The following is a 26584-nucleotide window of genomic DNA, read 5'->3' on the forward strand; positions in this document are numbered from 1 at the left end:
TCTGTATGATACATGCATATACTGTATACATGATTGATTATGTACCATCAAGTCATTTTCCACTCCTAGTGACCACATAGGTAAGATTTTCTCCATGACGATCTGTCCCTGACCTGGTCCTTTCAATGGGCCTTCCAACAGTGCAACATCGCCACTGTAACTGAGTCCATCCACCTTGCTGCTGGTTGTATACGTAAATATATACTTGGTGCCCTGAGAATGTCAAAAACTGTAGAGCCATAACTATTACGGTTGAATCAATGGAAGAATATTTGTGCTTTGACAGTTTCTGCTGCATCCTAAGTAAAAATTAAAAGCACATTTAATTTTTCACATACTGGCATCAACAAACAAGAGGCGCCTGAAATGATTCTCTCTCTCTCTCTCTCTCTCTGAGGGCGATCTCGTACGCATGCGTGGTAGGGAAAAGTGACTTCATACTCAGCCACCTCAACGTCGGGTTCTCTTCTTCCGCCGCCTGGGTCTAGCTGCTTTGCCGAAGCATGGGCTGAAGGCGAGGGAGGGCGGGGAGAGAGGTTGGGGGAGACATGTGCGCATGCGTGATGTCGCTGCCAGGAACTGGCCTGGCTACCGTCCCTGCTGCCGCTGGTGGCGCGGCGCGTTGAGGAGGTCGGCGGCGGGCGCGGCGGGGGAGGCGGCGGCTGTGGGATCCTGGGGGTGCAGCCGATGCCTCGCGGTGCCGAGCGCTGCTGCTCTCGGCTGTGTCTCGCCCGCCTGGCTGGGTATGCTGAGTAAAGGGACGCTGCAGCGCGTGCTGTCTGCCATCAATAGGAGGCGGAGGATGAAGCTGTTGATGGGGCTCGCTCTGGTCGCCTATGTCGTCTGTAAGTGGGGCAACGGGAGAGGGGCACTTCATTCATCCGGCCTCCTCGGGCCGGCCGGGAAATTGGCACGCTCTTCCTGCGCCCGGGAAGGCAGCGCGGGCTGCTTTCTTGCGCGCGCCCCTTCGCCCGGCCGAAGGCAGCATCGGGGGTGTTGCATACAACGCGGGAAAAGCACAACAACGCCGGGGAGGAGGGCGGGAGACGTGATGTAGCAATTCCGGGGCTTGCCATAGGTTTGGGGGTCGTTTGAGATTGCCGGGATGCTTCGTTCGGGTTTTTCATTTTTAAAGGGGAAAGGATCCTGCGCTCTCTTCATCGTGCATTTTGCCCCCGGTGCTTCCTTTGAAACTTTCCAGGAGTCCCAGAGCAAAATTCTTTGACTTCCGATCTGCAGTGTGCCCCCGGTTTAGGCCTTGACTGCATAGCTGACCACAACAGCCTCTTTGCTTTGAGAGTCGCTGGCGTTGTGGTTTTGGGTGGTTTTTCTCTACTTTAATTGCGAGTGCCTGAGGGGTGACAGTTAAGGAGCTAACTTCTAGGAATGTGCCCTATCTTTGCAGGCAGAACAGAGCTAATATAAATGGAATCCTGTTGCTGACTCTGGTTCTTCTTGATGTTTTTGGGCTACAACTCCAGCTGGAGATTACAAAGCTTTTAGTCCAAAATATCTAGAGAGGGCATGAAGGGTTAATTAACAGGACCTGCGGCCTGATTTGCTGGCCACCATTAGGGTAGGTGAATAAGGCTCTGGATCCCTTACTAGCTGTCCAGGGTTTCAAGGCAACATCCTCAAGGTTTGAACTGGATGCATCCAAAGCATCTGCTATGCCCATGCGCATTCCAGAAGTGCAAGGTCAGAGCATGCAAACTCCAGCCATTTTGTACTTGCATTATGACATTTCACAGAAATATGTAAAGGACAGAACTTGCATTGTGATATTAAGATAGATGGGCAGCATGCTGGCTGGGGAATTCTGGGAGATGAAGTCCACATACCTTAAAATTGCTGAGGTTGAGGAAAACTGATCTAGATGTTTTTGGGATGAAATCCTTGTAATTCCTGGGTAGCGGCCTATGAAGTGAGTCCGTACACGTCATTATTTCTTATATTTACAAAAGAGAGATTTCTGAAGTATAATAAGAAGCATGCTAAGGAACTGCCACAGTTGATGGGATGCCAGCATTTCATCCTGAATTGCCACGAATATCTTTCTTGGGTTAGGAAGTATTGTACATCACAATAGTGCATAGCACTTACCTGCGCTGCTGAAATCCAGGTACCTGTGTTGTAAACCTTAGTTTACAGTCTGAAAGCTTGAGACCAGATTGGACAATGTCATCTGAATCAACCTGACAAATATTTGAATGTTAGTATAATGTGATTCTTGATAGAAAACAAAGCTGATGGACTTGTCTGCATGCAGGACGCTTGTTTTATATGAGACGTATCAGTGGAACATTCTGTGCTATTGAAAAGTAGCTTAGAATATCTTTCCCAGCTGATATTCTCCATCTGTGTAGTTGTAGCTACAAGGCTTGCTGGTTCTGCTGACCAAGAATTATAATCTTAACGCATCTGGAGCGCATCAGTTGAAGAAAGTTGGCTTTAAAGAAAGTTTCTTGCTTGCCAATGTCTTTGCAGTACTGTGGTTTTATATAAGTAGGCTTGTGTGTCATCTGTGATAGTCAGGCTTAAGATGCTGGTGTCCAACCTGTTTTATTGTACCATAATCCACTGTTGATTGCTTGCATGATGTAAGCTATTGTGAATTATCACTGAGAATGAGTGACTTTTCCAAAGTTATCATTGATTCTGGCTTTCCAACTGATTTCAGGAATTTAGTAGCTTTGGGATTTAGTAGGTACCTATGATGCTTCAGTTTTGCATGTTTAAGGAAACCAGTGCATATATTTCTGCAGCCTTTTGTAGGATATTAAGGCCTTGGATAGCCGTGTATTTGTGATGCAAATGGATCTGCCTCAAATTCTCCCAATAGGTATTTTGTATTTGAGATAACGTATTATTGCAAGGGTTCTCAAAAAGTATGATGCAACCCCAGGGGCTTTCGAGCAACTTGGAGAAGGGACATAAAGTACATAGCAGTTGTACTTTTGAGTATTACTACGCTTACAAATTACAATTAATTTTGTAATCACAAAATTGCAAAGCACCAAAGACTCCACAGTTCAACCCTGAGCTATGGATATTCTCTTCTGTTGGTTACAAATTGTTTTCCACTTGCTTTTTTCCTATGAATGCTAACTATATTGCATTCTTTCTGTGACTCCTTATGGTAGCATTATTTTGAAATGAAAATAATATGAGTTTGAAAGGCATATTTTGAAAGCTTTTAAAAATGTTTTATTTTATCCATTAAAATTGCAAAAAAATTGTAATTTTTGGTAATTTATTTTGATTAAAATGTAGCATACTTCATGAGCTAGGGTTTATAATGCAGTTGAAATGGACATAATTCAGTGCATAATTTCTGTACTGAACAGAACCAGTAGTTGGGTTCAGCTTCTCTCAGGGTCTAGCACCTCCACCTACCTGGTGTGCAGTAAGATATCTATAGTCTTTGGACTCACTGTAGAAGTGTATGAGCAGTAAAGCTCAGCATTTTTAACTTCTTTTATAACACTGTGAAATTATGCCATTATTTTATTTGATACACAAATCGAACTGTAATTATTAAGTTGTGACTTCTGCTTCACTAGTGAAAGAAAATGTTGCTGTTTCGAGTGTTCCATGTTTTTTAGGAAGTTGTAAGGCCACTTGCACTATAGTGTTATTTTTGGAGTTTCCTCTCTGGCCTAACACAGTAGGACCAGTCATTCCCCTACTGCGTTGGCTTAGGCTATGTGGAGGGGATCCAGAGGTGATTTTTGGAGTGGCATTTTAGGGAACACGTGGCATGGTGAAAGTTCCATTCTGGATCTGTCCATTTCTCCTGCCCCCATTGCACCATTACCTGAATACCCAGAAGGGGTGTGTGTGTGTGTGTGTGTGTCCATCCATATGTGAATATAAATATGCGAGAATTCTTACAAGGGAACTGGACATCATGTATGGGTGGAATGCAGGTAGAATGTCAGTGCAAGAAGCATAATACTGGTTTGAATAGCCTGTGGAGCTTAGGTGGTATCTGTGTGTACTCTGGTCTTGTTGCTGTTGCAGTATAGTTCAGTACCTTTAAAAATGCATCCTCAAAGTTTTCATCCTCAAAGGCACTCTGAAAGCTTCACAGTCATCAGGACAAAAGAGCATGTACAGTGTGCGTATACACACCTAAGTGTAGCAAACCAGTAAGGTAGTATCTCCCCTAAAAGTTTGCTATGCTGTTGGCTTTGGTTGGTTGGGAGCTTGAATAATGACTCCTTTCTTTGCACTCAAGGGGGTTTGAAAAAACAAAGAGTAATTCGGGTTGATTGGCTTGCTGAGCTTTTTGGCATTCATTGTTGCATTGATTTTTGTCCTGTTGTTGGTGGAAACTACATAATGCATTTGAAAACGCAAAAAGTATCTGCTGGTTGGCCTGCTAAGCTTGGGGTGTGAATGTGTGTACTTCATTCACATTCCTGTGTGCTGTTGATGTAGTCCTTGTTATGATTTCTTGCAAAAGGATGTTTTAACTTGTTGGTTTGACCTGTTGGCTGCCACTCACCATCCCATTAGCATTTCACCTGTAAGAAGAATATTTGCTTTGTTGAACAAGGCTATATGCATGACTCATGATTACTTTTTTGTTCTGTGTGCTATTGAGGATGTAAATATAATTTATATTTAGGACATACAAGGCAAGGAGGGATTTTTAATTTTCCAGAATAAAGCTTCTGTCCTGAGCATAGGCTCACTCTTACTTTTTCTTCACTAATGTTCTCATTCTGTTAGGCATAAGCTACACCTTCCTCTCCTCTCCCAACCAGGCAATGCCAGGCTGCCATACAGGAAGAAGAAGGTTGCGGGCTGGGAGGAGGAGGATCTGAAGATGAACTTGTAAATGTTGGGGTAGAAAGAGGCAGTCCATGTTCCTGATTGTTTGCAAAGTTAGGTTTTGGCATGCAAAGAGGTTTACTTTTAAAACATTCTGTAAATAAACCACAGTTGTGAACTGACTGAAATTCATTTTCTGCCAGGATATCTTCCTGTCCTGGAGGAGGTAATTGATTTGAAATGGGTGTGTGAGAGATTAAGATCTCTGTTCTTTAAAAAGCAAAGACAAAGAACCACCCTCATAATTTCTCTTTTTATGTTTCTTTCATTAGCATTCCTTGGACAAGGGAAGAAGAATACTTTTCTAATTGAATTTAAGAAAGAAAGTATTCTTTCTTAAGATACTGCCTTAAGAAAGGCAGTATAGGAGGTCAGTGAAGCCATAATGGGAGTATTCCTTTATTTATTTTTTTCCCCTCTGCCAATCTTTCTGCAAGCTGGCTTGCTGGCAGCACTCAGCATGAACTGCTACCCTCTCTGTTTCTATTCCAGAGATGAAAAAGTACAGAGCAAAAGCCTTTTTCTATGTTCTTATTGGTTCCTACTGCTGAAATGCTTGAAATGCTTTGTTTTATTTCACAAAACATGTAAACTGCTTTGAGATTTGTTCCCCTGAAATGCAGACAATTCAAAATGTCTTGTGCAGAATATTCTGGATGGGAAATTTTATTTTGACCTCAAAACAAAATATATTTTCTGCTTCATGAATATGCATAGAAGAAATTATCACCAAGACATAGCCGTGGAATAATTAAAAGTGTACAGTTCCTTTCAGAGTGCAATTTGTCTGAGATTTCATATTCTAGGTATTGTTACTATATAACTGTATCAAGAAGGTGAATGCTAGGATTTCAAGCATTGTATGTTTGTCAGAATTAACTAGTTCTCCCTTCTGTTTTTCACAGAAGTAATGATAAGTACTGAAAAATACATGTATGAATGTGTGTGTATTTTAATGGTGATAAGTGTTACACATTTAGGTGCTTTAGGTTCTCTCCCTTTCTCAGGATAAGGAGAATCATGTCCTTGGATTATTTTCCCATGCAAATCATTTTGTATGGGATTCCCTATTTTACTGTTGTGTTTCTGCAGAATTTTGAATCATTGGTCAACTTAGTGAGATAACTTTCTCAAATTTGTGTGTGGGGGGGTAGATTGTCTTTATAATGTCTTCTTCTTCTGGAAAGTTATGCACCTAGTAGTTACTGACTTCCTTGAACATGCTGTATAAGAGTTAGCTTTTGAGAGATACACCTAGCAGTTACTGATTTCCTTGAACATGGTGTATAAGGGTAATACAGTAGCTTTTGAGGGCTTAGACTATTGATTTTGCTTCCACTGATGGATGTGCTTAAAATGCCTGCTATTGCTTTCTTATGAGACGTTTTAACTGTTTCATAGTCTCCATGTTCTTTGTTTGCTATTAGTAAAATAGTCTTCTACCGTTTCATGTTTGGAATAAAATAGCAGTACACCACCAACATAATGCGTAGATACAGTTTCCTAGTTGTAGTTCTTAATAGGCAAGTATGTCAGAGTTGAAGAAACCGCATTTCATTTTAAATACTGTATCTGTTTAAAAATGCTCACCACTGTAACTGAGTCCACCCACCTTGCTGCTGGTCATCCTCTTCTCTTTCTTTTTCACCTTTCCCAATAATCACCATTATTGATTTCTCCAGAGAACTAGGTTTTTGTACAGTGTGTCCAAAGTAAGATAAGTTAGCTTGGCCATTTGTGCCTCGAGTGAGAATTCTGGGTTGATTTGCTCGACAATCCATTTGTTTGTTTTCTTGGCTATCCATGGTACCTCTAGGAGCCTTCTCTAGCACTTAAGTTCAAAACTGTCAGTACTCATTCTGACCTGCTTCTTCAAAGTCCATCTTTCACTTCCATAGTGTATCACAGGGAAAACCATTGCCTGCACAGTTCTATCTTGTTTATTTCTTTAGTAAGGTTGTGTTTGACTAGAGGAGCCATTTGTATCACAGTGAAATGACTGCTTTGGCAACAGTTATTGCTAAAGTTGTTGTTAGATATTTTGGTATATAGTTCTGGAGTCTGAGCGTACTCTTTCCATAAAGAAAGAAGCACTGCTGAGGTGAAAGGACCGGTTTCTGTCAGTAGTTGGAAACCCGAGTTGTAGTTATTGTAGTTATTTCCATCGGCAGTGGGAATTAATTAATTTATCCTTTTTAATCTGGATGAAAATGAACTGATCTGTAAATTGTGTACATACCAGTTGGATATAAAGATAAGAAAAAAAAACTTGAAGGCCATTTTTGTTAAATTGATTGGGAACAGTTGGTTTAATTTTAATTCATTGATTTATTTTTTAAAAAATAAAAGATCCAACTAGAATTTGGTAGGGGAGGTGTTATTGAGCTTTGTTCCAAATTATTCTGTGGGAACTCGGAAGGAATGTGGGAAATTCGGCTGGAGGCAGAGTCTGATCTGGTCACTTATTTGTACCTCCAACCTGGACTCTAAATATCAGTTTTTCCCTGCCTGGTCCCCTCCTGGGGATGCACAATTTCAGGAAATTTTGAAGCATCAGGGAAAACTTTTTCGGGGGGAAACATGAACATTTGGTGGTAAAACAGTATATATTCTGTGTTTTTGTGCCATTAAACGAATATAAGCATATCATTATTTTGTCAAATGTATTATGTGTAACAGTGTGCATAGACAATGCATATTTATATTTACTTCAATTTTACTATTAAGTGTTCTTCTTTTCTGTTAAAAATAGAGCTACAACCTGTAGAACTCTAGGTTTTGTGGCATGCCTTCATTCCTGCTGATTGCAGAGAAGCAGGCAGGTGTAAATTTAATGTTGAAAACCGAAGATTGTAGCTCAGCAGAAGTATTTTGGTCTTCCAATGAATTAAACATACCCGTAAACCACTTAATTTTGAGGTAAAAATAGGAAAACAGGGAAAAACCAAATCTCAAAATATACATTTTTGCCATAAAGAAGGTTGTCTGTTTTTCTAAATCTGAAGAACTGGGAGGGGTAGGGCTATGCAGAGCCTAGAGAAGAACGGCTTGGCAATGTGCAGGAGCTTTTATGAAGCAGCTGCATCTGTTGCAAGTTGTTCCCAGCATGCTTGTGATTCATCCATCACTTCACTTAATCGGAAGGTATACTTTGCTCAGCCTCTAAACTTTTGCTTCTGATTATTTTACTTTTTAATAATTTTAATAAAGACCCATATTAAGACAAGCTTTGCTACTGTTCTACTACTTTATTCTTGAGGTATTTCCAAATACAGTATAGTTTTATGTCTCCTGAATATTAATCATGTTGTATATCACTTAAAAAAATGAAAATAATCTTTCCTTCAGTTTTTCAGGAAAAGAAAAACCCATTAAAAAGAATTTTTCTAGATTTTTTTCCACCCTCTAATATCTGTGTAGCCTTCAGAGAGTTTTGGGTCACAGAACTTCCAGCAAGCATTGCCAGAATGGCAAGGAGTCCTGGAGGCTGTAGTTGAATGCATCTGAAGATCACTGAGTGAGAAAGGCTGAGAATAACCAGTGCCTCACTCTTTCAAGTTGAATGTAATCCTCAGGATCAAACAACTGAGTGAGGAACAGTTCTGCTTCAACTTCCCTAACATTTGGTTCTGATTTGTGTGGACTGTACTATCACATGGTCAGTTTGGTTCCATTTCTGGATTGATGTACAGCTGAAATCCTTCCAGAAGAGTAAGGGAACACTTAGTGACATCATTAAGGTACAATTAAATATGTCTGTCTATAGTATGCGTCCTGTTTTTGATCTGGCCTATCCTAAAGTTAAGTCCACTGTGTTTTCAACCGTCAGGGTAGACATTTCAGATAGTAAGATACGGAATTAATTTTGATTCAGCAAGCAGACTGAGCAAAAACAATTGCCTTATTGTCCACTGTAGTTAATGATAAAATGTAGCTAATGGGTTTACAAGTAGACTTCTAGATATCCTGTTAAAAGTGGGTGGGTGGGTGGCTTTGAAGTTTTTTGGCTGTAATAATAAAATTGCCTTTTGTTTATGGAACCTTAAAGGTTTTGTGACTAAATATCAGCTTGATCAAAGTAACATTGCCACTGCATTTCTTTAAGCTTTGTGTCCATGTATTCTATCAAACAATGCATAAACTTTTTGCCAAAATAGATAAGCTGGGAGCAGAACAAGTTTGTTTAAAATAGAACACAAACATATGCAGCGTTCTCTCCAGATCCTATTAGCACAGTTCACATATTTTGGATGTTTTTATGCCTTGTCTGTTACTCCTTGAGACACATTCCCTGCTTATTGCCCATCTTTTCTTTTCGAACAAGTAAATTGCTATGTAACGTTGTTTTAAAATAAATTCTGAGTTTAATCAGCTATTCTTAATGTTTGCAATTTTTTACTTTTGTGTACCATTTCTTATCCAGAGTAAGGACTGATCGTTTTCTTTCTCTTAGTGTGCATTTTAGAGATGTATATATGATCTGGTCAAAGATTAACAGTTTGATTTCTTGAATTAAGCATATGGAACTGGGCAATTGTTGTTATCAGAAGTATGGAATCATGAAAATGACAGATCAAAAATAGGGATCCATTATTCCAGAGTTTAGCCTATCACTGTAAATTGCAGTCTTCTGGGCCAAATATGCTAAAAATGATCTTCTGTGTTCACTTAAATATGAATAGAAATATTCCTATTAGGGATTCTGATTTATCTGATCAGAGATCTGAAGGTTTGAAAGAAAAAAAACAAGGAAAATGTTTTATTCTGAGCCCCATTTCCTTTCCTTTTTTCTTTGTTTCCAAAACCTGAAATTAAAAAGAATTAGGAAATGTTTCCTATTGTTTATTTTTTAATTATATATACAAATTAATAAGATGTAAAAGAGATTAATCTGAGTTTAGAAATGCTCACACCAAATCAAGAAATGAACAAACATATAAAAGCTTTTATCAATATAGGCAAACCATTTCAGGAGTTAAAAAAAGAAGAATCAGCATAAAAAGGATTTGCTGACTGTGACAGTTCAGATCCAGAAAATGAGACATTAGGCAACATCGCATTAGGCAAAATGCATATTCTGAAAATTCATCACCCCATCTCTTTTTATCAGCTTTTCTCTGAAAATTAACATTTTCTGTTTGTTAGATACAGGGAACGACAAACTTCTGAACACTTAAGTTTTTGTTTTATTCTCAGGTTGATAGGTTATTAGGTTTTTAGCATTAACTTTTTACCTGCTTGCTTTTTTTAACCAAGAAAAAATGAAGAAAAGCTGCATTCCTTAGAGTTCAGTAGCTTGTTACTCTATTTGAAGCACACACAAAAAATTAAATTCAGTATATTGTATATTGTTTGTTTGTTTGTTTGTTTATTTATTTATTTATTTTTCAAATTTTGCCACCGCCTGTCTCCCCCCAGAAGTGGGACTCTGGGCAGTTTACAATAAAGCTAACAAAGTATCTCAGTTCCCACCCCCGTCCATTTATTCCATTGCTTCAAGTTTTCTGGATTATTTTATCTCTATCCTGGGTCATGTACAGAGTTCTCTATGTATTCAAGGGAACAGCTGGAAAACCCTGGCAGTGTGGCCAGGTTTGGGTCAGGATCTGGAAGATACAGATGGAGACACAATGATATTGGCATTAAGGTTCCACCATTCTTCCTCAGGAATAAATTTCCCATTCCAGCTGAACATCTGGACAAGGCTTATTTCCAAACTAGATCAAAAATCACTCAAAAGAATCAGTCTGTAATTCCCAATAAATCAAAAGTCCTCGTGATTCTCTATTCATAGAGATGGCAGCAACCTCTAGTGCAGAAATTCCTATGCATATATTATCTCATGCTGTAGGTATGACAAGCAAATTGGCATGCTACACATTTTTTGAGTAAAACCTTATTCCATTTTTTTTTTCCTTTGGCCAATTCAAATATTTTTTTCAGGTTGAAAAAGAAGTGGGTAATATGTTTCCCCTGCATTTTCTCTTCCTTCTCCTCCTGCAAGGGCCTCACCTTGAAGTAACTGCTATTTCATTATTTATTGGATATGGAAGGGCACTAATTTTCATGCATGTCCATTGTCTAAAGTGACTTAATTTGCCATCTTATTCAGGCCTGGTGAAAGCAGCCAGCCTAGTACTGGGTTCAGCAGTGTCACACCACAAATTCTGCCCCTTTAGGGCGTATCTATGATGTTGTGATGTACATACTTAGAAAAGGCTTACTGTGAGGGAATGAAGCTGGGGTTGCTGTCTGCATTTGGGAAAAGCAGCTGTAGCCATGCAGAAATGCTTCCCACCCCCCACTTCCCCAAGGATAGGCTCAGCTCATCCCTTCTCCCAAAGGGCAGTAAAAGTTTACAGCCCATAAACTTGAGAGGGCTCGTTCATTCATTCATTCATTCCCCACCCACAGTTTACTCACAAGCATCCATGCCCAGCATTCCAGGTGTCAGGCTAATTGAGCCACACCCTGGCCTTTTTAGTGCTGATGTCTATAAGCAGTCTCACCCCACGCAGGTCCTTACCCTTCAAAAGTGTGTGTGTGTGTGTGTGTGTGTGTGTAGGGGAGAAAGAGAAGGCAACAAGCAGATGAAGCAGGAAGCAGCATCTGGAATGTACGACTGTTGCAGGCAAGCCAGAGGGCAATCAGTCAATTGCCAGGACCAGAAGCTGCGGTAAGCAGCCCATTGTGGTGCGATTCCTGCCCAGGGCTTGGCTTAGATCTTGGCCTGGAGCTCAGGAGCAACCAGAAGAGGAGCAACCATGTTGAGGCAGTGCAGGAGCTTTTGGAGGGAAGCAAAGGTTGAATGCTTTACAAACTTTAGGAGCTTATTTGTTACAAATACTAACCATCAAAGGCTTATTTACATGGCAACATCAGCTTTCAAAGCCTAGGAGGGTGGAGTTAACCCAGGACAACAGGAAAGGTGTGTGTTGCAATAAAGTATTTTGTACAGTTATCTTCTGTGCTGAGATGTGTCCAGACCTTGGAAAACAACCCTCACGCTTACATTGCAATGCTGCTAGTTTCACATGGACACCGCTGGTTGGATTGCTGGCACTGGCTTTGATGTTATTCTCTTAATGGTGGCATTGCCATCAAACTGAACTTTGGGTGTACTAACTAAAATACAGCAGGTAGCAGGCACTGGAGAAAAGGCTCCCATAAAGAATCTTATCCAAAGTCCTTCTAGGCCCATATGTGTTTATTTGGAGATAAATCAATTAACTTGTCAATAATCATATATGTTGGGATGAGACATCAGCTAGAAGGTTCTTAGATCAAAGCTCTCTGCCTTGGCCTCCGTTGGCCACTAAGCTATACTATCCAGTGGAGAGCAAATATTACATTTGAAAGAATAGCCCAATGACTGGCAAGGGTGACACATGCAGTCAAAATTAAGAGCTAGTTGTTAAAATATTTTGACATATAAGTGCTTCTGTGTTGAAAGCAGCATGCTAGCCTGGCAATACATAATTGGTCCACTGGATACTCAAGTAGGCCTGCTATTAGAGTCTACCTCGTGGCAGTAAGGTCAGCAAAACGTGGTTATTTCTCCACTTTTATTGCATCCACAGATTGTCACCCGGTGGCCCTATTTCGGGTGACCAAGTTCCTCATCAGAGAGAGTAATACCGGGTTTACAGGTGCAAGGAATATGCTGCGCATCTAGTGGATAAAGTCCCTTGCATTTGCTCTGTGTTGGACTCCAGCTTTATGACAGCACCAGTGGAGGCTATGGGGGCTAAGTCTTGCATGGTTATCTGGGGGGACTATGAGCCTGTTGCACCTGAGGAAGTGGACAGGGCCTTTGCAACTGCTAGTTTGGCCACCTCTGTATTAGATCCATGTGTCCTAACAGCCAGGAACCACGCTGAGACAAGGAACTGGTCTCTAATGTTTTATTGCTTGTACATCCTAACAAACTGAAGAAGCGTGGGAAAAACCCAGACATATAAACCCCAAAGGTTAAGGCGGTCCCGATCTGTGTCTCTTTGAATGGCTGCCCAATTCCTCAGTGCTACACATGCGCTTAACAGTCTGGATGGGAGCCCCCTGCTCGCCATCCTTACTCATGACACCATGTCCCTCCTGGCTGGTCAAGGCAGCCCGGGAGGAGGTGTGTGATTGGGTCTGGGTGGTGGTTAATAATTCCTTGAGGTGGTTCCATCAGCTCTTAAAGAGGCAGTGGTGTGCCCTCTCCTCAAGAGGCCATCGCTCGACCCAACTAGTCTGGATAGTTTTAATCCAGTCTCCAACCTTTCCTTTGTAGGAAAGGTTGTGGAGAGAGTGGTCGTGTGGCAGCTGCTGAGGACCTTGCATGAAGCGGATTATCTGGACCCTTTTCAGTCACGGTTCAGGCCAGGTTGTGGGACTGAGATGGCATTGATCGCACTCTTAGATGACCTCTGGCAGGAGTGGGATGGGGGCAGTGTGACCATCCTCACTTTTCTTGACCTCTCAGCAGCCTTCAGTACCATCGATCATGGTATCCTTCTGAACTGGCTTCGGGAGTTGGGGGTGGGTAGCACAGTGTTGCGCTGGTTCTCCTCCTTCCTCTGGGGTCGGTTCCAGTTGGTGTTGATGGCGGGGAGAGATCTAGCCTGCGTTCCTTACTTTGTGGGTTGCCTCAGGGCTCAGTTCTCTCCCCTCTCCTATTTAACATCTACATGAGCTGCTGGGGGAGGTGATCCAATGGTTTGGGGTGAGGTATTATCAATATGCTGATGATACCCAGCTTTATACCTCCACCCTGGGCTGCCTGAGTCATGCCGTGAATGTCCTGTCCCAGTGCCTGGAGGCTGTAAGGGCCGGGATGGGGTGCAATGAGCTTCTACTCAACCCAAGCAAGACTGAGTGCCTTTGGGTATGTGGGTCTTCCGGTGACAAGGTTTTTCCATTGTTGGTCCTGGATGGGGTGCACTGCCCCAGATGGACCCAGTGCACAGTCTGGGGGTCCTCATAGACTCAGCCCCTGCTTGAAGAGCAGGTGGCAGCCATGGCTAGGAGGGCCTTTGCACACCTTCGGGTTGTGCACCGTTGCTCCTATTCCTGGACCAAGAGGCTTTGCTCACAGTCACTCAGGTGCCCTCGTGACCACCTGTCTCGACTACTGCAATGCGCTCTACATGGGACTGCCCTTGAAGAGCATTAAGAAGCTTCAACTGGTACAGAATATGGCTGCATGAGTAGTAAATGCTGTCAGATATTCGACACGTGTAACACCACTACTACATGAGCTGCGTTGGTTGCCGGTGTGCTTCTGGGTGCAATTCAAGGTGCTGGTTGTCACCTTTAAACCCCTTCGCGGCTTAGGACCAGTTACCTAAGGGACCATCTTCTCCCAATTGTTTCTACCCGTCCAATTCTGTCTGGTAGGTTGGGTATGCTACGGGTCCCGTCAGTTGGTGGGGACTAGAAGGTGCGCCTTCTCTGCTATAGTGCCTGCCCTCTGGAATGTTTTCCCTTCAGAGATCAGGATGTCCCCAACCCTGTTGGCCTCCCATACAGCCACGAAGACCTGGATATGTGCCCAGGCCTGGGGCCCCAAGTGTGTTAATAGCCCCGTTTCTTGGCTATATTAACATCCTTGCCTTGCTTACTTGGCGACCATGTGTATTTATTTTGTACTTTTAATTGTTTTAATTATTTTAACTGTTTTATAATTTTTATGATTGTAAGCCACCCAGAGTCACTTGTTGAGATGGGCAGCTATAGAAAAATAAAATAAAATAAAATAAAATAAATAAATGTTCATGGTTGAGAGACATACGCACTTCTCTCCCCTTCCTGGGTTAAGATGAATTAAAATACATGTATAGTAAGTAGTTTTTTAGAAAACCATTCCATTCCTGAAATAGAATATAATAAATTTCATTACGAACACATGTTACACAGATAGAATTATTAGTGTCTTAAAACAAATGTATTATGAAATGATGCCAATTATTTTTAAGCAATATTAATGTTTCTTTTTTTCTTTGTTTTACAGCTGTATGGGGAAATGTACTCAACATGAGGTAATATTATACACTTCTCTTGTACATCTATATAGGTATAGAGGAATAATTTTTCTTTCAAAATAAAAGGAAATATCTCTTCTCTCAGCCTTGCTGCTTATTGCTAGAGAGGAAAAGGGGAAAATGGTAGCTAGTGTGATCCATTTCTATGATGGAGGAGGTCACCTTTGATCACAAATTTGTGGATTTGTTGAATGCAAGCATCACTTACCCTTATAAAAGGGCTGAACATTTCCATCAAGTACAGGATGTGGTATTCCACATTTAAAGCATGGAAAATACTCCATCCAGAATTCCAGATTTAAAGCAGGGAAGATTCCATCCAGAATTATTCTGCTGGCTACATACCACATTTCCTTAATGTGAGAGATGTTGGTTTTTCAGAAGGAGAACAAGATGAAGAAGAAAAATGGAACTAGAAAACTTACATTAATCTGTTCCAACCAAATTAGTATTCCTGCTGTTTAATTTCTCATTCTTTTACAAACTTTCCAGCTATTCCTCATACTTTTACAAACCTTCTTATATTTTCCTTTCCCCAAACCATTATTGTACTCTCCCTTCTGCTGCAAAAGCTCGCTGGAAAAAAATGGACAAAAGCATACCCTAATACACATTCTTACTCCTTTTCCATACTAGTAAAGTTGTAACATTTCAGGAAATTTTGAATCCATAGATAATGTTGGGAATGTATGCTCCATTTGCTATTTGCCATCATAAGTCTGGAATATTTTAAATATATTTTATAAATTATAATATATTAAAGCAGTAAAAATATACATTAAATTACCCTTTTTGTCCACTTGTTTATTTTTTGTTCTTAAGAACCATGAAGCACAGGGCTCTGCAGCACTTCTGATTCTAAGCTGGAAGCAACCGTCAATATATGTGGGGACACTCATGAAGCACCTCTGCAAATCCTTTAAGCAGCTGCATCTTTTTCAGAGATTCCACAACTGCTCCTACAATGTTTTCTGAGGAAGAAAAGCATTTGCTTTGGAATCTGAAGCACGGCACAACCCCGTGGCATATAACATTTCCCTAATATTAAGCATGGGATAGACATTTATTTTGTGGAAAAGTTTCCTTGATTCATGGATTCTAGTTTGTGGGTTTCTATGCCTTCTTTAATATCTAGGACAACACTGTCCCCATTATTTATTTATTTATTTATTTATTTAATATCACCGCTCATCTCCCCCAATGGGGGACTCTGGGCGGTTTACAATAAATAGCATTAAAAACAACCACATAAAAATTACATTAAAATATACATTATGGATACTGCCATAGCTTTTCCATACAGCTTGAACAGAGTCCCAAGATGACTATATCCTATTGGTCAGCTGCAATCCACCAGATTTCTAGAACACTTGTATCTATGTTATCTTACATCTTCCAGAGGATATTGCCTACAAATCTTCAAATTATGTACTTTAAATGAGTGAACCCTCACTCTAAGATACATTTCAGAGCAAATATTTTGTAGGATAATTTTTTTTAAGTGTTCCACACAAAACTTATAAGAAAAGGTCCTCAGAGAAGGAATAAATCATTTCGCCTTGTTTTATTCCAGGCCCTCAGGTTTCTCAATATAAATATTCTGGAATTCTCCCTGAGTATGTTTGAGAAAGTAGGTTCATATGAAAAGTGCTGACAAGCGAAAAGGCACTTAGTGAACTTTGTGACATTGTGTTTTCTGAACCCTAGTTCAAATTTAGTAGTCTAATCCTGGAATCAGCCTGTTGGAGGGCAGGATCCATCACATGAATTGGTACTATGTCTCAAGTACCCTCAAATGTGTTTTATGGGGGGTTTACATAAAAAAAAATAAGTGAAAGAAAATTAAAAATAAATAAAAATGGCTCATGTGAGGCCACATATCTCACAAGACTTTAATCATTTTTATTTTTACACTTTCCATTTTTTTAAACAAAAAGTATTTCCCCCCCTCCCCCGCTATTTTTGGAATTCAGTGGGCATCATCTAGGAATTTTGCAATGGCTTCCTGAAAAGAAAGATTGGCTTCCTGAAAGACAATGGTGATGGTGGTTCATTTCCTCAAAATCTGAAGGAAAATAAGCTTCTTGCCTTAATATGGTGAAGCATTTATATATTTGATATTCATCTTAAGACTTGTCTTTTCTGGCCCTTAGCTAATTTTTTCCTTACTGATTTCCACAAAATCAGTAAGAGATTGTGTTAGCTGCCAGGAAAATACAAATAATGGCAGTGTTTGGTTTTGACCCTGACAATGCTATAAACTTTTTTTGTTAATGCTCACTGGATAGTTTTATGGAAAGGCAACTTTTAACTTCCAGTACTGTCCTTATTCTGAAAACAAAGTTACTGAAATTATCTGGCAGTCTTGGCTAAATTCTACAGGAGAAGAATTATGTGTTTGATTTGTAATGTTGACAAAACCTTTTGCAGGGGAGGTATTGTGACATATACAGTACCTCAAGTGAAAAACCCTTATTTTGCTTGCAAGACCCCCTTGCAGAAGTAAAAGATGCTTAACAGGCTTTTATTTCTGTTTAGACGATTTGAAACTAATTATGTAAAGCCATTTGGAATGTTTAAAAACGACATACTGAGCTGTTACTGATTACCACTTACAGGTTTTGAGGTTTTACCACAAACCTTTCTATTTGCAGAATTCCTTTTATGTGAATAATTTTAAAGGAAGGTATTTGAATTCTGTGTCATTAAGCCAATTGCACAGGATCATCTTTGGAAGCTCAGCAGGGAAAGATTTCCAAGGAAAGAATTCATCCAAAGATGGAAATTGTGTTTCAGGATATTGTCTTCTCCATGTATTTAATGCATGGCCCTTCAGGAGACCAATCATTTTCCTTTTCACAGGTTGGCAAGGCAGAAAATCATGTTCTAAGCAAAAGTGGAGTATTTTTATGCTGAAGCTGCTGCTGAAGGAATAAAAAGCGTATAAAGAAGTGCTTTTGAAAAAAACATAAAGAAGTGCTTTGAGTAATGCCTAAGATATTTATCCAAGAGCATATTAGCTATTTCACAAGTAGTCTTCTGCACCAATGTATACCTCTGACCTTTGCCTGCTTCAGCTGGAGACGAAATAGTAACTGACTCTTAATAAGTCAATAAATAGCTCTCACACAATCTCTTCTTAATTAAAATTTATTCCGTTCTTTCTCCAGTTAGCTTAGGAAATTATCGATATCCTGATTTTATCCTTACAACAGTCCTTTGAAGAAGTCTAGGTTATGAGAGAACCCCTCCCTCTTCCCTCACGGAGGTTCACACTGCCTGAACCATACTGTCTCCCGCTTGGCGCAATGTTTTATCTGCTACATCACACTAGCTCTCAGACTGAGCTCTGAAAATATGAAGGAAGAAGCTTGTTCAGCCTAGCTGAGTATTGTCCTACTCCTGAAACTGTTCAGTCAATCTCTGTGAATCTTCCATGCTCCTTTGACATCACTGTGTTCATGTAGACCCTATGTGTCTCTTCTTTCTGCATTTTGTGAGTTACTTTTGGCTCTTATTACATATAAAACCTATCATTCTCATTAAGGCACAGTTGACTTGCTTCGTTATATCCACAGGATCTTACTTAACGATCTGCAAAAATAACCCTTGTAAGTAAATTGTCAGTTACATTTAGAAGCTACTGTCCAATAAGAAGAAATATTATCCTCATTATGGAATACTTCGAAGCACAACACTAAAATTCTGCCACTAAAAATTAATATTTAAAAAAGGACCTCATTGAAATATAGTGCTTTTTATTCACCAATAAATTATTGTCTGCAAAGTTACTTTTCCTGCGCTGCATTCAGTGTTAACTTTTTATGAAATGTGTAGAAAATTATGCTGAAAATTACTATATAAAATGTTTCTTCATTAAAGAAAAAAAGCAGCAGAATACTATCATCAGTGGAAATTCAGTTTGGATTACTTTGGCAATAAAAATAAATGTTTATTGGTGCTAATTTTGCAGAAACACTGTACCCTAAAGTAAGCTGGAAGAGTGTAGTAAGGCTGCTTGTATTAAAATTTGTTGCTAAGATTACATTCAATGTGGCCATGATTTTCCCTAGCCAATCTTATTAAAGATAACTTTAAACTAAATATTTTAGTTTACTATTTTGACCCAGTGCTCAAATGAGTACCACAGCTTCCTAAATGAATTTCTAAGTAAGTCAGAATTAATTGACTATAGCAGTTATCTTTTCAGTGGGATTCATAAATGTTGCTTACTGATTTGGTAATATATTTGATTACAGTTCTGTTTGTCCTGTGATCAGAATAGTCAAAATAGGTATCTGTGAAAGATAAAACTTTAGTGAAGTGTTATGTAATGCTGTGCTCAACGTCTGCTGTGAGAGTGGGACCAATTTTTAAACCCATTTCCATTGTGACTTAGTCATGATTAGACTTTAAATCATTTTATGATTATTTAGATATCATGACTATGTTGATATTAGACATAATTCTGAGGACAGAACATCAGAGTTAAGAATCATGTTTTCTAAATTCTGAAGACAGCATAGCTGAGCCTCTTGTGAATTTCCTGCTTGTGAGTTTTTAAGAGAGATGTATTTGGCCATTGTGAGGAAGTTAGGCTGGGAGTGAAAAATAGATATTCCTAACATGTCTGTATGGTGCCTGCTGCCCCTTCAGATTTAAATAAATAAAATTTAAAAGCTTCAAAATGGCTTAAATCTGGCATGTTCCCTGTATTTTCATTTGCAATTACTTGATATCTCAGCCATTTTTAATTTTTGATGCCCAACACATTGGGTAAAATTACACAGTGGATCCTGTGAGTGACTAAGGTTTTAGACTTGGACCCAAATTCACATCTCTGTTCTTCTGATGACTTTTTTCTTTTTCTTTTTTGGTGCTTTCAAGTCAGTGTTGATGCCTGGCAACTGCAGTCCCTGCAGTTTTCTTGGCAAGATTTTGGAAGATTTCAGAACTCCCATAGAAATAACCTTGAGTTCCTGGAGGAAAGGCAGCAAATAAATAAATAATAGTTGCTGACCCCTGAACTTTATCAGCATTATGGTGATTTGTCATGTCTGAACCCAGGCAAACTGTGGTCACTGTTAACAGCTGGTGGAATGATTGGCTTCTTTTTAAAAGAACGTTAGAACACAGACATTAACATACATTCATGTTTTACAGCACGACTACTGTGGCCTTGCATGTTTAAAGTGCTGTTTTCTTTCTTTGGCTTCCTACCCAGCAGGTCTATCCAGGATAATGGGGATCAAAAAGTAGAAAATAAAATCGAAGAGGTCAGTAGACTACGTTCTCTCTTTTCTTTTCTTTCTCCGCTCCCTTTTAATATTTTGCTTTGCACTAATAAATCAATTATCTCCTTTATCCCCTTAATACTTCCTCTTGAATTGAACAGGATGCTTTTCATTTCTTATGTTTGCAAAAGAATCCGTAGGAGCTGGTTAAAAAAAAAGTCAAGATGACCACAACGGAGCAATCAAAGTGACACACATAAAAACCAGGTGGAGTTTCGAATATACCGTTGCAGCTGCCATCTTGGTTTTTCTTTTAACCACGTCCTGCGGGCACTCACACTCCTTCCACTTGAAAACTTGCAGAAACCTTCAGCTCCACCCCGGTAGACAGCTTTGCAAGGCTTCTCATTTGGCTGTTGGGGGCTGGCGTTGGGGGAAGGTGGTTTTACAGAGTGTGCTTGTCTTAATAATGTCCCCATATCTTAGGATGGCTACCAACACGTACGTCAGTTCTTAAAAACATAATGCATATTTATCTGCAACACACATAATTATCTACTGATCTTCAGGCCAATTTTCTTTGTGCAATCTCGTAGTGTATGCATCAGCATCCAAATAGATTGTTTTGATTTCATATTAATGGTTTGTCCTTGGTATTCTTAATTTTAAAGATGCTTTACTGTTGCTAAAATGCAAATGGGTTGGATCAAGACTTCAATAACTTTGTTGAGATCACGGGGGTTTATTTTAGTGACATCAGTAACTTAAGTCCCAGTGATTTCTTTTGATCTGTTCTAAGTATAGGTAAGTTTGGAGCCATCCCAATTTTTTCCAGGGCTTGCGCGCGTGCACGTGTGTGTGTGTCAGTGTGTGTGTGTGTGTGTGTGTGTAAAACATAATGATATTAAATGGATGTGAACAGTGAAACATACGCTTGAATAGTATAAATAGGTAATTACTGTTTATAATGTAAAATAGTAGAACTTGTAAAAATCCATTCTGAATGTGTGACTGAAACATAAGTGAATGAATTCTAGCCATTTGCCATAGGGTTGTACTCATGTTTACTATGGAATTGAGACGGGGCCCTCAGTAGCTCCCGGTGAATTCCTCAGTTCTCTTTCACAGGGTTGAAGGAGTCTTTGGAAGAGATTTGTGGATGCAGAGGGCATGAAAAGAACAAGGGGAAGTCCACTCAAGATACTGTTGAGTATATCCAGGGGTGTGCTGAAGGGAGCTCAGTTTTGGGAGATTTAGATTTTTTAAAACATGGTTTGATAGAATTTAACATTGTTTCGCTACCTTCCATGGTTGTAATGTAGTGGAAGGGGGTGTCAGAGAAGAAGGTGTTCACAGCAACGTGCTCGTCAGACAAGGATCGATGGCAGATGCAATGAGGGCTGCTGTTTGCGATGATGGGTGGGAGAGTATTTAAGGAAGACCTGAAAGAGGGCAGGCTTGCCATTTATCAGTTGCCATTAATCACTTGCGTCTCTGTGCAATAGCTTGATTAGTTCCAGACGGAGAGCAGAAAAGAAGTGAGAGAAACTGGATGTGTTCTATGCTGGTCTATGACTGCAATAAAAAAATTGATTTGATTTGATGTTTTTGGGTTTGGGCCATGACCTTTCTCGCCACCACTACTTCTGCCCTTTGTAACTGGAGAGAATCTTATTGAGAGATCTTATTAAGGCTCTGTCAACGATATCCCTAAAATATTTAAAATGGCTTATAATGCCTCTGTTTTGTACAATTTGTCGTTTTTAATGGAGAAGATAGTTATTTAAAATTAAAATTAACTTTTAACTTTCTTTTAGGTTGTTGCACCTTTAAGGGAAAAGATCCGAGAATTAGAGAAAAGGTATGTTGATTTGTGCTTTCAGTAGATCATCTTTTGTCTTATTTTGAGTTAAGGTGAGGAGCTTAAGTCAAAATATTTGGTCAGAGTGACATCTTTCAGTACTGAAGGGACACCTGTTTGCAATAAATGCTACTGTCTTCTAATGGTAGTATTAAGTACAGGTAGTCCTCAGTTAACAACTGCCTTGTTCAGTGACCATTCAAACTTAACAAGAGCACTGAAAAAGTAGATTTACAACCAGTTCTCAAACATAGCCATTGCAGCATCCCCGCGGTCATGCGATCATAATTCAGGTGCTTGGCAACCAGCGTGCATTTATGGCAGTCACAACGCCCCATAGTCACGTGATTGCCATTTCACTCTTCACAGCCAGCTTCTGACAAGCAAAGTTAATGGAATTCGCAAGTTGCAGTCACATGTCATTGCGCTTAATGACTGCGGGTGATTCACTTAATAACTGCAGTAGAACTGATGTTGTAAATCAGGCACAGTTTTGTGATGTTTCACTTAACAACCACGTCTATTAGTGAGGACTACCTGTATTGGGAATTATTTCCTTCAGGGAACTCTGTAAGAGCTTGATTGATTTTCTGTGGTGCTCTAGATAGGAATATACCTTAGTAGCAGAAAATAGTAGCAACCCATCAGTTGATGGTTTATCAAACAAAACACATAATCCTGTAGAAATTTATTCTAAAGTTCTGCTGTGTTCAGCCAGATTTACACCTCAAGTAAGTGTAAATAGATTTACAGTGTAAAACACTAAGATTCTCCTCTGAACGACATGGATCTAGAGTTAAATATGACAGCATAACACTGCTAGAAGGAGGAAGGTAGAACTACAGTAAATTGCTTGCTTCCTCCAATTCTTTTCTGCAAATGTCAGTACATAATGTTTTCCAGATATATTAATATTTGAAGTTCATTTTGAAGGTACATTGCCACAAATCTCTGGAAATATCTGATAGCCGACCTATATACAATGCCCGGTTTATAAACAACCCATAGTTAAGAACGGAGCCTATTGTAGCAAAATTCAAGTTACACGCAATGATTCAAGTTAAATACACAATGGTTTGAGTTAATTACACAATAGTGCTTACACAGTATTATATAAAAGTACTGTTCGGCCTTACATACAAATTCGATTTAAGGACAGACCTTGGGAACAGAACCCGTTCTTAAATTGGGGAACTACCTGTGATAGCATGCAGTATGTTTTGTTCTAAATTCCATTCATCAAAGATTTTCTTAGAAGGCACCTATTCCAAATTGAATGCGGAAATATAAATAGAGGCTTTGCCAAACAGTTAAAAACACTTTTTGTTTGTTTTCTTTGGAGATACTTTGGCTGCATATGACTGAAAACAAATTATTGCAGTTATTTCAATTCTGAACTTATTTTAATGAGGAAGTCATAATTCAAGTGTTACTGTGAATTAAATTCTAAAAACTATCACCATTTTTTTTCTGTCACTGCATATTTATGTTTATGACAACGTATAGAACCATATACTATTGTAAGATGCTGGTACATTTTTGCACCAAAACAGCATTTCTTTCTTTATTTTCATCCATTGAGAAAGAGAGAAGCTGCAAAGGAAGAGTGTATTGTAAACAAATATGACCTAGTAATTCAAGCAGCGATTCTCAAATAGATTATATAAGATAGATATTACAGAATTCTAAAAATTGTCTTGTATTTTGAAAAACCAAGTTGGTGTCTCAGTAAGTATTTAGTAGGCAGAGTTCCAGAGGGATACTTCAGATCTAAATATGAAGTACCATCTTTTGCTATCTGTTCTCTCCCTCCATTTCAAAGTGGATGCATGACGTTGTACTGGCAATTTTTTCCCATGCTGGAATCAATAATGTCTATAAGTGTAATCAGCTGGAAAATCTCCCTGCTCCAGTCTTAGGAACATCCAGACATAATATTCTCTACAACTTCTTGGAGAGATGCTTGTACCTAATATTTATTTATTTGATTGATTGATTGATTGATTTCTGTAGCCGCCCATCTCAACAAGTGACTCTGGGCAGCTTACATTACTGGAATTGCTTTTTTCTGAAAATGGATCTCTAAATAGTCCTTATAGTGAGTGAATTATAAATACGGAGTAAATCAAGTGTAAGATAATGAATCTCTCCAAAGCTGTGATGCTAATGATGTTCTGGCCTGTCAGAATATTTATTCAGAATATCACCTCTGTTTTCTTTCCAAACATCAGTACTGAGCTGCAGAACTAATAAGAACTTTCAAGTATTTCTCCCAGTATACTGATAAATGACTTTCCATATGTGCTGTAAATGTATGATCTTATTATTCCATGCTTTACTACAAAGCAAGGATGTATTAAATAATTTTTGGTGTCTCTTGTCAGTGTCCCTGTATAGTTTCTGCACAAGGCAGGTACATTAGGTTTAATATATGTGAGTCTTCTGAGATTGGCTGTGGATGGCTGAAGTATATGCAACCCTGGTAATAAATTTCAGAAGCCAGCCTGAACATGTTCTTGAGATCCAAGTTTGGGTCAATTCATGCGTCACCAGAGACCTCTGGGGCTTCTTCCATGCTACTTCAACAATGTCTGGATGGCAGAAGTATGTGAGGAGGGCCAGAACTCCTTTCCATCTCTACAGTGGAACAAGTCAAGGAATCAGTAGCAATGAATGATTTCTGTAGAGAATGTTCAAGCCAGAGGTATCCATCACAAAGAAGTCCTGTTTAATTCTAAGGCTCCATTGTTTTAAAATAGATCTTCTGATATAGAAGAATAGTGGATTGGAGTGCCCTAGAAATCTCATAAATAAAAATAAGTAAACACTGGCAGGGTGTGGGAAGAGGACCACTGACTGTACCACATGACCAAGGAAGTATTGACTCTCCTTTTTTTTTCTGTTGTGAAATGCCACAATCACTTAGAGGCAGATTTCTTTTGCTGTAATGAGTATTATTTATCCTCCAAAATGAATTGCAGCAGTCCTGGAAGAAAGCTCTTCCTCTTACATACTTTCAGAGATATTTTGAACCATTAAAAGTATCAGGGATCATTTTGGGGACCATTAAATATAGATCTCCTTCTTAAACACTTTATTAACAATTCTGAAATAAAGGATTTCATAATCCAGTTTTTTTTTAAAAAAAAAAATCCAGTTTTGGGGGGAAAGCAACAAAGCGCTTTAAGATGAGAAAAACTAGTACAGTATTTGATGAACCTTACAGTGCTTACATCCTTTATTAATGTGCATACTGATATATTGTTTCAATGCTTCTGTTTTGAAATGCTTCATAGTTTTACTCAGAAGTACCCACCAGTGAAGTTCTTATCTGAAAAGGACCGTAAAAGAATTTTGGTAAGTTCAGCACTTGTTTGAGGCTGATCAGATATTCTCAGTTTTAGCATAAAATTAATGAAAACAAAGCTGGAAGTAGGGCCCAAACAGAAGAGGAAAGAGACAGAATAACCTTACTTTGTGAAAAGTTGTACAGAGATCCAAGTCAATCTTTTCCTGTGCCTGTGCAGGCTTGCATGAGTAGGGCAGTTTGGCAGTGGAATGAGCAACTGTTTATTCCCATTTTGGTTCCTTTGTTGAGCATCCAGCCCAGGTTATCCCACTGACCCCATTGCTCTTTCCAATGGCATGCAAGTTAACTATACCGGTTCCACAATTTCTGTGGTTTGCTTCAGTTCAGAGAAGAGGCAACGTCTGGAGAGACTTTGGAGCCTGCAGATCCAAGCTTGCTTCCAGAGCCTTCCCATTTACCCTTTCCTGGGTCAAAAGACTAATGTTGGAGATACTGAGAGGGAGGTGGTTTTTCAGCTTCTTCCTGATCGGATTTTAATTTTGACATAATTTTGTTTTTGTTTAAATATCTCTTTGTTTTGAAAGATAATAAAGAGATTGGTCTTCGATTAATATTGTCGAATAAAAGTGGAATTGATTGAGCCACGCCTCAATTGATATTCCAGGAAGTTGAGAATCCCTTGGAAGCTACTCTTCGTAATCTTAAAAGAGAAACCAGTGATCATAAATAAAAATCCCATAGTGAATTAGTCATAAGAAATGTGCATTTCTCTATTAAAATGCAAAAAAAAAAAAAAGGATAACAGGTTTGAACCTGGGATTTGGAGAAGTGATACTTTTAATTTCATTGAGTCTCTAAATGAATAATGCAGTGTGATTATATCTGCACTGATTTATTGGAGCAATGTCTCCTATAATACATCTAATGGATCCTTCTGCATTCTGGAAGAAATTTTTTTCAAAATACTGGTGAACCATACGAGTGAGCAACTTCAGATGCATTCCAGCATATTGTTAATGTAGCCACTAACACAGATAGTCTTTTAAAGAGTCAGACAATGGTATTTATGTTAGCTAAAAAGTAAACTATACGAAAATAATATATGATTAAAGTAATACATCATGATTACCATCAATATGTGAGATTAAGCGTTTTCTAGAAACATTTCTAGTGTTTTCTTTTTCCATGGAAAATGTTAACCTCATATCTGTGATTATGCCAATTGCCTTATACCAATCATGCAATCATAAATATAATTGCCTTATACCAATCATAATTTGCATAAAATAGTTTGCATCAAAAATTGGACAAAGGC

General features: G+C 39.1%; 1 protein-coding gene across 2 annotated transcripts in view; it reads left to right on the top strand.

Moving 5' to 3' along the window:
• The first annotated feature begins 624 nt into the window (after nt 1–624).
• Nucleotides 625–26584, top strand: part of UXS1 (UDP-glucuronate decarboxylase 1) — a 45608-nt gene continuing 19648 nt past the window's right edge. Inside the window, exons 1-5 of one of the 2 annotated variants that reach the window (XM_063304921.1) lie at nt 625–845; nt 14834–14861; nt 20089–20140; nt 21916–21959; nt 25256–25316. In XM_063304921.1, the coding sequence (XP_063160991.1) occupies nt 746–845; nt 14834–14861; nt 20089–20140; nt 21916–21959; nt 25256–25316 (285 nt within the window). In that variant the 5' untranslated portion in view covers nt 625–745. The remainder of the gene's footprint in view (nt 846–14833; nt 14862–20088; nt 20141–21915; nt 21960–25255; nt 25317–26584) is intronic. The other variant, XM_063304923.1, reaches the window with a different exon arrangement.

Source organism: Candoia aspera, chromosome 5 (genome assembly GCF_035149785.1).
Source record: "Candoia aspera isolate rCanAsp1 chromosome 5, rCanAsp1.hap2, whole genome shotgun sequence".
In the NCBI taxonomy this organism is placed as follows: Eukaryota; Metazoa; Chordata; class Lepidosauria; order Squamata; family Boidae; genus Candoia; species Candoia aspera.